The sequence below is a fragment of the Octopus bimaculoides genome, chromosome 5 (assembly GCF_046866305.1).
Source record: "Octopus bimaculoides isolate indiv1 chromosome 5, ASM4686630v1, whole genome shotgun sequence".
NCBI lineage: Eukaryota > Metazoa > Mollusca > Cephalopoda > Octopoda > Octopodidae > Octopus > Octopus bimaculoides.
This window is the reverse complement of record NC_142932.1, coordinates 69248669-69260150: the sequence shown is the minus strand read 5'-3', so window position 1 is coordinate 69260150 and position 11482 is coordinate 69248669. Positions and strand designations below refer to the sequence as shown.

General features: G+C 35.3%; 1 protein-coding gene across 1 annotated transcript; it reads left to right on the top strand.

Annotated features, from left to right (window-relative positions):
* Window positions 1–10777: 10777 nt before the first annotated feature.
* On the top strand, window positions 10778–11182 carry LOC149135584 (general transcription factor II-I repeat domain-containing protein 2B-like). Its single transcript, XM_089353092.1, has one exon. The coding sequence runs from the start codon at window positions 10778–10780 to the stop codon at window positions 11180–11182; it is 405 nt and encodes a 134-aa protein (XP_089209218.1).
* The last annotated feature ends 300 nt before the right edge of the window (window positions 11183–11482 follow it).

Below are 11482 nucleotides of genomic sequence, written 5' to 3'. Positions count from 1 at the left end.
CGACAAAATCCCCAACTTTTGGTTAAAATACCTAACAGGAACACATAAAAAACCAGAGACAATGTCTAAATGGTTCACGGAAGGGAAAACTATCCTAATTCCCCAATCCACTGAAACGGCAAACCCACAAAATTGCAGACCGATAACTTGTCTCCCTACAACTTACAAAGCCTTTACTGCAATGATATTGCAGAGAATGAGCAAACATTTGGAAGAAAACAACCTGTTTCCAGAAGAGCAGAAGGGTTGGTGCAAGGGCTCATACGGCTATGAAGATTAGCTACTGATCAATACAGCCATGCCTGAAGACAGCCGCAGAAAGAAGGTTCTAAGTATGGCCTGGATCAGTTACCGAAAGGCTTTTGATAGTATTCCCCACACATGGATCCTAGTCATGAACAAGCTACAGCTCCAGACAAAAGAAGGACTCATATAAACCAAAGCTGTCCCTATTAGAAGAGGAATATTCCAGGGAGACACGCTCTCGCCATTCCACCTTTTCTGCTTGGCTCTGACACCTTTATCTAACATGCTAAACAGAACTGGATGTGGATAAAACTGTTACGGCAAAACAATCAGCCACCTCTTAAATATAGATGATGTAAAACTACGCTACAAATGATAAACAGCTGGAAACGTTACTACAGACAGTACATGGATTTACAGAGTAAACATTAAATTTGGCTTAGAAAAATGTGCCAAAGCAATCTTGAAAAGAGGAAAACTAGCTAAGATTAGCAACATCACACTAGATAAAGCAAATGAAATAAAAGAATTAGACCAAAGCCAGACATTCAAATACTTAGGAATCAATGAACTAGATACGATACAACACACACAGATGAAAGGGAAGATAAGAAAAGAATACTATAGAAGAGTTAGATTAATACTGAAAACAGAGCTCAATGCGAAAAACAAGATAATAGGTATCAACAGTCTAGCCGTCCCAGTTATAAGTTACAGCTACAATATTCTTAACTGGGCTCTAAATGAACCAATCAAAATAGACAGGAAAACAAGAAAAATGACAGGATTTAGGATGCACTACCCAAAATCCAACATAGAAAGGTTATATATACAACGTATCGAAGGTGGTAGAGGCCTTATACAGCTAGACAACTATTACAAAATAACCACCATAGAACTGCAGAAATACCTATTGTTCTCAGTCTTTAAGGAAGCTGACAAATGATCTGACAGGTCCATTCTTTTACAGACATGCTATGGAATTCTCCGTGAAAATAGATATATGAATACTCAGAGATCTTTATGTAATTTAAGTTAACTTTAGGTAAACCATTTTGGGCAGATACGACTTTGACACTATTAACCCCCTTTTTATATCAGAAAATTGAGTTAACATTTTTTTTGTTTCCATATTTATTACAGGGGCCGTACATATGCAGACTCTTTAGAGCACAGGTCGAAATACGTTGCAGTATTTTCTCAGACTCTTTACGTTCTGAGTTCAGATCCCACTGAAGGTAACATTACCTTCAATCCATCGAGGATAGAGCGTTAGGCAAGGATTATGAGTCGATAATATTGACAAACGCCTTCCCCTCAAAAATACTGACTTTGTGTCGAAATCAGAAAAAATGTTTATGTTGGTTTATGCCTTGACCCATGTCAGCTCTGATTGAACAAATTTATAATCAAAGGCTAGGCTACTTACTCTTAACCGTTCCGCCTTTGAAGAAATATCCAGGGCTGCATCACCTAATGCGCTCTTTCCCTTAAAATATACTATTTATCAAACTATGCTACCGATTTCTATTCATTTAGAAGACGACTTTGTTATGCTGATAGAAAAAGAAGAACATTGAAATAAATGAAATTAATCTTTCATGACATCAGTTCTGGTATTTCACGTTTTCTTGTGTGTGTGTGTGTGTGTGTGTGTGTGTGTGTGTGTGTGTGTGTGTGTGTGTGTGTGTGTGTGTGTGTGTGTGTGTGTGTGCATGTGCTTGTGTGTGTGTGTGCTCGCGCGTGTGTGCGTGTTTATTATATATATATGGGTGCAGTCGTGGCTGTGTGGTAAGAAACTTGCTTCCCAACCACATTGTTCCGGTCTCAGACCCACTGCGTGGCACTTTGGGCAAGTCTCTTCTACTATAACCTCGAGCCGGCCAAAGCCTTGTGAGTGGATCGGGTAGACGGAAATTGAAAGTAACATGTCGTATATATCTGTGTGTGTGTGTGTGTGTGTGTGTGTGAGTATATATGTAGATATTTATGTGTGTGTTTCTTTGTGTCCGTGATTGTTCCACACCACCGCTTGACAACTGGTGTTGATGCGTTTTGGTCCCTGCAACTTAGCGGTCCGGCATAAAAGACTGTGAGAATACATATCAGGCTTTTAAAACGTTGTGGGGTCGATTCATTCGACTAAAATTCCTCAAGGCGATGCCCCAGCATGGCCACTGTCCAATAACTGAAACAAGTAAAAGATAAAAGATATACATATATACATATATATATATATATATATATATATATATATATATATATATATATATATATATATATATATATACTTTATTTAAAAGCAGCAGAAAAATAACAAAAGACTGTTACTCTGAGTTTCACGTTCCCGTTCATCGGACAGTTTTGTTAGAAATGGAGAAGGAATAACAATGCAATCGAAAGTAATATAAAATTTAAAACACATGGATTCGTTTGATTGGTCGTTTCAAATAACGGTCATGGATTGGTCGTTTCAAATAACGGCCATGGATGCGTAATGCACAGACCAAATGAATTTAGTATAGATTCATCCTATTTAAAAAATATACCGAAGAAAACCTTAAATAGAAAAATGGGCTCAAAATACATATTGTAAATAATTAATTATATTCGAATTAACACATTAAAATCAAATCAATAAAATAAAGTATACGCTGCATTCAAAATAAAATAAAATAAAATTACAATAGCATATACGTATACAAGGCTATCCACAACATATATATATCTTTGGTTAAGCGCCTTCTTATCCTGGAATAAGATATTCATTTTTTCCAATAAACAAAGATCACATTTCAATGGTCTTTTATGGGCACCGTATCTGTAAGGCGATGCTTTGCCTAAAATCCTCCATGTCACGTTGAAAGATTGGGCTTCATTTTCCTTTAAATGCCAGACGTATTTTGCCAGGCTCGTCTTTGTCCTATTTTCAGGGTACCTAAAAGAATTTTTATGCGAATACAGTCTGGTTTTGAAAGAATTTTCTGTAGCCCCTGTATAAGTTCTATAATCCTGCGAGCCTTTTATCTGGACTTTGGCCCTATATACGATGCCCTTTTCTAGACGACACATACAAAAAAGACAACACAAATTTATATAAAGAGGTGAATTTGGAAGCAAGAAGAATAGCTAACAATCTTAAGATTAGCGACAGAATAGAATACCTATCTCCCCGACCTGCTTTTGTCACCCTAAAAGACCATAAAGATAATTTTAATAGAAACCCCAAATGTAGATTAATTAATCCTGCAAAAACTGAAATTGGGATTATTAGCAAATATATTTTAGATCGCATTTTAACTAAGTTAGATAGTGATTTAAATTTACGGATTTGGAAGAATAATAAGTCAGTTATAGATTGGTTTAAAGTGATTAGTCATAAGCACAGCTGCAAATTTACGCAGTTCGATATTGTTGATTTTTACCCATCAATATCCAGACCTTTGCTCCTGAAAGCATTAGAATTCGCCAAGCAGTATGTCAACATCGATAGCTCGGAAATAGACATTATAATGCACGGAAAATCACTGCTTTTTCATGAAGGATCCACCTGGATTAAAAAGAGTGAAGATTCTCTTTTCGATGTACCGATGGGGGCATACGACGGGGCGGAATTGTGCACGCTTATAGGGGCTTACATTCTGCATTATCTAAAACAGGAATTTCCGTTTATAGACGCAGGATTATATAGGGATGACGGTCTTATAGTCACCCATAATTTAAACGGCCATGAACTAGATAAGCTCAGGAACGATCTTATAACTTTCTTCCAAAGGATGGGTTTATGGATCACAGTAGATACTAACCTAAAAAAGTAGATTTTTTAGACGTAAATTTAGACTTGGATTCGAATATATTTAAGCCTTACCGTAAACCAAACGACAAACTATCCTATATCAGCAGAGAATCCAACCATCCGCCTGTTATTCTTAGAAACTTAGTTAGTAACGTAGGTAGACGAATTTCGTCAATTTCTGCAGACGAAGCAACATTCCGTAACGCGGCACCTTATTATGATAGTGCTTTAAGGAATAGTGGATTCTCTGAGAGGATCCAGTACACCCAGTCTAATGCTGGCAGTAGCGCAGCACGTAGAACTAGGACTAGGAAAGTTTTGTGGTTCAACCCAGCTTTCAATATGGCCGTAAGAACGAATATAGGTAAAGAATTCTTAAAATTGGTCACTAAGCACTTTCAACCTGGTCATAAGTTTTACAGAATATTTAATAGAAGAACGCTTAAGATTAGCTATTCTTGCTGCAAAAACTTCGCCTCTTTAATCAGCCAGCATAACAATAAAATAATTGCCAAAAACAATAATGCCGACCCGCTTACAAAGAGCTGTAATTGCAAAGACCCAACCTCCTGCCCGTTGGAAGGAAGATGTCTAGAAAAGGGCATCGTATATAGGGCCAAAGTCCAGATAGAAGGCTCGCAGGATTATAGAACTTATACAGGGGCTACAGAAAATTCTTTCAAAACCAGACTGTATTCGCATAAAAATTAAGAAGTTGGCTGCATATATACACTGAGATCTAATAGTTTTTTTATGTAGATGTCTGTATAGTAACAGCACTTACGTATTCATGGGTGTGTGCCTGCGCTTACATATAGGACCTGGGTTTGCACTTGTGCATATGCAGTTATGATTTCGTGCGTGTACGTTTTTTTTGTGTATACATGGGTAAGGGTATATGCTTATATTTATTTATACATACATGCATCTACATATTATATATGCGTATGTGCGATTAGGTTCACACTCACATATACTTGAACGTGTATATACGCATGTATACGGTTATGATCGTAAGTATTTGCGTACATATCAACATATGTATCTATATACGTGATGCTATATACATTTTTGTATACACATATATACGCAATCTAAATTTTATGCAGGTTTACTATATACATATGTTCTTGCTCATTTTCTCTCTCTACTTCTCCCTTCCTATTCCCAGCCTTTCTCTCTTTTCTTCCTTTGCTATCTTTCTTTCTTTTTTCTCTTTCTTTCTTTCTTTTTTTTCTCTTTCTTTCTTTCTTTTTTTTCTCTTTTTATTTCTTTCTTTATTTTCTTTCTTTCTTCCTTTCCTTCCTTATGACAACCACATTCCCCCGCCACCCCTTCCCTATATTATTAACGTTATTATAGAAGCGTTACTCTTTACCCCTCCACTCCATAGCTTAAGATACAATTTTCATTACCAGCGCATAGGTTTTTTCACGCGCAAACTTAAATGCGTGTGTGTGTATATGTGTGTAAATTTGTATTTATGTATATATCTGTGCCTTGTAAATATATGCCTATATACGTAGATTGTCTGTGCTTATGCATCTGTGTATTTCGATGTATATGTATATATATAGATATATATATGTTGTGGATAGCCTTGTATACGTATATGCTATTGTAATTTTATTTTATTTTATTTTGAATGCAGCGTATACTTTATTTTATTGATTTGATTTTAATGTGTTAATTCGAATATAATTAATTATTTACAATATGTATTTTGAGCCCATTTTTCTATTTAAGGTTTTCTTCGGTATATTTTTTAAATAGGATGAATCTATACTAAATTCATTTGGTCTGTGCATTACGCATCCATGGCCGTTATTTGAAACGACCAATCCATGACCGTTATTTGAAACGACCAATCAAACGAATCCATGTGTTTTAAATTTTATATTACTTTCGATTGCATTGTTATTCCTTCTCCATTTCTAACAAAACTGTCCGATGAACGGGAACGTGAAACTCAGAGTAACAGTCTTTTGTCATATTTCTGGTGCTTTTAAATAAAGCATATTACTCTACCTCTGGTATTTGAGTACTCTTTTTTCCACCTTGTTTCACATTTCATGTGCTTACTCCGGTGTATATATATATATATATATATATATATATATATATATATATATATATATATATATATATATATATATATATATATATGTATCTGTAAAAATATGTGACACTTATTCGGTAGCCATGATAAAACTTCGAGTTTCGGATGCCGGTGTGGGAACCCACGCCAACATCCCTTCAGTTATCCGGCCATTGAAAATTCACCCCGGCATCCGAAACTCGGAGTTTTATAATGGCTACCAAATAAGTGTCACATATTTTTACAGATAAATTCCTCTATTTACATAATGTCGAGGTCTCTTTCTTTCTTTTTCAGTCCTTTCTATCAATATATATATATATATATATATCAAACAAACATGCACTTATAGAGATAAACAGGAGTGATAGAGAATGAAAATTAGACGATACCGTGACCTTCTTCAATTATATATTGCATTAAAGATATACTTGCTAACTCCAGTTTCGTCAGTAGTAAGAGGGTGTGGAATAGACCTCCACCTGCATACAATGCTAGCCTTCTGTTTACAAACTGTATGGTTTAAGCTTCAAAAATATTATCTGAGTGCACTCAGTTAGCTACAGTTAAATGTTTAGTCTATGGACACACTAATTGAGTTATAATATATGAACCATCGCTAATCTCCACCAAATGTCCCAATTTCTATCAATGCATCTGCCGTCTGCAGCTTTAAATCTCGTGGATGATTTCTCTCATTAACAAACTATCATGTATTTCAAATATTAACGGTGTGAATTTAGTTCAGTATTTGATCGATGTTTGCTTTTCTTTTTTTATTTTTGAGAGCTTTTGGTCTGGTGTTTTTTTCCTTTTCCGCCATTCAGTCGCTTTTTCTCCGTTCTTCTTTACCCCTCTTTCATTAGGACTGGTTCATTCGCTGTCTCCTCACAAAAATATGACCGTATACCATCAGACTAACCGTCTTACAGTATCTAGTTCTTTAAAACAGTGGTCTGGGTTCACATTCCTTTGAAAAGCATGTTGCCTTATATAATTCTGGCATCGACTGTATAAGTATCTGGAATATACATTTTCATGGCATATTCCTTAGAATATAAGAACTCCAGTGCTAAAAATTTGCTTTTTGTTCTAAGATCAAAGATCCCAATATTTGCTCCATCCATTTTTCCAAGCCTTTATCAATTTGAATGAATGATTGATAATTGCAGATTCTTAAAGTAAATTCTAACAAAAGAGCGAAAAAATTAGATGTTTGCAGAATTACTTAAAATACTTAATACGCAAAAATATCGCAGTTCTTACATTTAGAAATATTTTCCCCATTTTTACTTGAAGATACCTGAACTTATAAACGTTGAAAGCTAAGTCTAACAATATATCGTAATTATATACATTTAAGATTTAAAGCTTTATTGCTGTTTATTCATTTCTCCTCCTTATCAAAGCTCCATTTATTTTGAACAAATTTTTAATGGAATTTGAGGAAGAAATCGGAAGAGCTAAACGATGTAAGAAGGTCTTCTAAGCAACGCATTCATCGGGTCATCAAGACCCAGGAACTTCGAGTCTGACACAGAACACCAAGAAATAAGACTTTCATGTTCAAGGAAAGTGTCATCGTTTTCCGTCGCAAAGGTGAACAAAGAAACTATCCCCACCTCTTTTTCTCACTCTCTTACTCTCTCTCACTCTCTTCCTCTCTCTCTCTCTCTGTCGCTCTCTCTCTCTCTCTCTCTCTCTCTCTCTCTCTCTCTTTCTGTCTTTGACTTTCTCTCTCTCTCTTTGTATCTAACCATATTTCTTCTATATATGCAGATGTGTATGTGTGTGTGTGTGTGTGTGTGTGTGTGTGTGTGTGTGTGTGTGTGTGTGTGTGTGTGTATACGCATGTACATATATGTGCACACATATATACTTATGTGGCTGCATGGTAAGAAGTTTGCTTTTCAACCACATGGTTTCGAGTTAATGCCACTGTATGTCATGTGGGTGGATTTGGTAGATTAGGATTTCCTATACATACATATATTACATGGGAAAATGCGAGCAAGAGAAATAATATTCTTAAGATTATAAACCTGGAAAAGTACAGGACAAGATATTATACTTGGAAAAGTTCAGGACAAGTTATTACATCTGGTAAAGTACAGAAAAAGAAAATTTTTACTTAAAATATTGCAGCTAAGGATAAAATTTCAAATCAAATATTTAGATTTAGAAAATATTAGCTATTATTAAAACTAAAAATTTTATTACAAGTTATTACTTCTATTTGTTATTACTTGTTACTTCTATTGAAAATAAAAATAACTCAATAAAATATTTTTTGCACTTTAAATAAATTATTTTTTATTATTAATAATTAGAAATTTGAAAATAGGTTATAAAAATAATAGCAGTACATAAATAGTTAGTACAATAAACTGAATAATACTAAAACTAATTATACATTACAGTAATGCTTGAGTTATTGCCTAAGTTATTGCTAAGTCTTCACATTTTTTACGTAATGAATTTGCCTACCATATATACTATTCTACTTTGCATAAAACTTTAGCTATATTGGTACTTCTGGCTCTCTTTTTTTAAGTATTGTAGTGTGTCAATATTCTAACAAAATGATGGTCCCTTTTAAAATTATAATGTTATTTTGTAAATTAAAATCAAATAATTTTTAATTTTCAAATTTTATCCTTAGCTGCAATATTTTAAGTAAATATTTTCTTGTTGTGTACTTTACCAGATGTAATAAGTTATCATGAACTTTTTCAAGTATAATTAATTTTCCTGTACTTTTCCAGATTTATAATCTTAAGAAAATTATTTCTCTTGCTCGCATTTATCCATGTAATCCGTGTTTTTTCCAGGCTATGCTATTATGCTAATTAATAATGTGTCAATTAATAATTTAAGATTTTACCTTATTGAAAATTGAATAATAAATTTAATATAATTCTAAATAAAATTTTTTTTTCATTTTTGAGATTCAATTATCATTATTATTATTATTATTACTATTATTGTTATTATTATGATTATTATTATTATTATTATTATTATTATTATTACTGACTTAAAATAAAAACTTTTAATCTAAAAAATAAAAATAAGATACGTATTTGAAGAGCATTCCGTTGTTCAACAATGAGAATTCAGCTGTTCGTTCAACTGAACTACCTGTTCCTGAATTAACTTATAAGTTTCCTACAAATATGTGAAGTGTTAGAACACACATGTCAAACTCCTGGCCCGCGGGCCACTTCCGGACTGTGCAGCAATTTCATCTGGTCCGCGAGACCATTTTGATATCAGTATGAAATTGGTCCAAATGGCGGCATCAGCAAATAGAGTACCTTGCTGCCCTCAGTAACACCCATGTCTTCTTGTTACAACTACACATAGCAAGCCATTACATTATATATAGCACTGGCTGATACCCTTAATAAGAAAGGTATTTCTTACTAAGGGTATCACCAAAAGTAGCAATAATTTAATACACGACTAGAAATAACACCACTGTAACTATTACACTCTGAACAAAAAACACATTAAAGAGGTATGATAACACGATCACAAGTCTTAATTGCAACTGCAACAAAGCATGCTGGGAAACGCCTCCTTCGACTCTCTAATCGCGTATTGTGAAGTGCTGATGACGCAAAATCTACTAATCCCATAATGCACCGCAACAGCCGCCTTACCGCTCTTTCGGGTGATTATTTTCACGTGACGTCATTCATTAGTAGTAGGTGTCAATATCAATGGCCAAGAGAAGAGTCGATGCTGAAAACAGAACCTTTCAAATCCGGTAGGAAACCGAACACATGTTTACTGACATTGATGGCAAACCCGTGTGTCTTAATTATGGTGTTAATGTTGCTGTACTTAAAGAGTATAATCTCAAACGCCACTACGAGAGAAAACACCAGGACAAGTATAAATAACTTACTGCTGAGCAGAGGCAACGAGAGGTACACGAGTTGAAGAGGAATCTCACATTACAACAGACTTTTTTAACCAAAGTAAAATCACAAAGCGAAGCTGCTGTTAAATCAAGTTTTGTTGTGGCAGAAGAGATCGCAAAATCAGCCCAGCCATTTACCGAAGGAGAGTTTGAGAAGAGTTGCGTGATGAAAATGTGTGACGTTTTGTGTTCAGACAAGAAGCAACTGTTTACTAATGTGATTATAAGCAGAAATACGGTTGGTGATCGGGTGTGTGAGATGGCCACTAATTTGAAAACACAGTTGATTAAGAAAAGAAAATATTTTGTTGCATACTCAGTTGCTGTGGATGAGACTACTGACACGACTGATACGGCACAACTGGCTATTTTCGTCAGTGGAGTGGTTTCTAATTTGTTCGTCATGGAGGAAATTTTTAACATTTTGGACGTCATGGACAAATTTTGGACAATTTTGGACATTGTCGATGCACGGGAAAACAACAAGAAAGGACCTTTTTGAAAAAATATGTCAGAGTGTAACCGACATGAAACTGCCTTGGGACAAACTTGTTGGACTTACAACAGATGGAGCACCGGCGATGTGCGGTGAAAAAAGTGGACTAGTGGGTAGGATACGTTTCAAGATCCAAGAAGAGAACTGCGCTAGTCAGTTGACAACATATCACTGCATCATACACCAGGAAACGCTGTGGGCTAAAGCCTTAAAATGGAACATGTAATGAGCACTGTAACGCAAACCGTAAACCGAGCCAATTTCAGTCTTTCCTACGAGAAATACATTCAGAGTTCATACGGAGGAGGGTGGCTCAGTCGAGGAAAGGTCCTCAATATAGTTTTTGAGCTGGTTGATGAGATATGTCAGTACATGGACAGTAAAGGAAAAGAATCCAAAGTTCTGCTGGATGAAAAGTGGAAATGCGATTTGGTGTTCCTGGTTGACATAACTGCACATCTCAATGTTTTAAACATACAGCGCCAGGGACGAGATTGCATGAACTGTTATATGTACGATGCAGTGAAGATATTTCAAGTGAAGCTGCGCTTATGGGACACAAAAATGAACCAATTGAACTTGTGTCACTTTCCCTGTTGCCAAGTAATGTTGATTTAAGTCAGTGCCACGGTGTTCCCAAAGCAACACTTTGCTGATAAATTGAGTGCGCTCCGCATTGAATTTGCACGTTGCTTGAGTGACTTTGAAGCACAGAAAAATAATTTCAAGCTGCTTCGAACTCATTTGCCGTCAATGTTGAAACTGCAAGTTTATTGACGGGCTTTACTATAGGTTTCCATCGAGTGGATTTCATTCACAAGGTTTGGGTCGACTCGAAACTATAGAAAATAACATTGGCTCATGATTCCATGCCACGGGACTGGACTCGGGTCATCATTGATGTGAAGCGAACGTCTT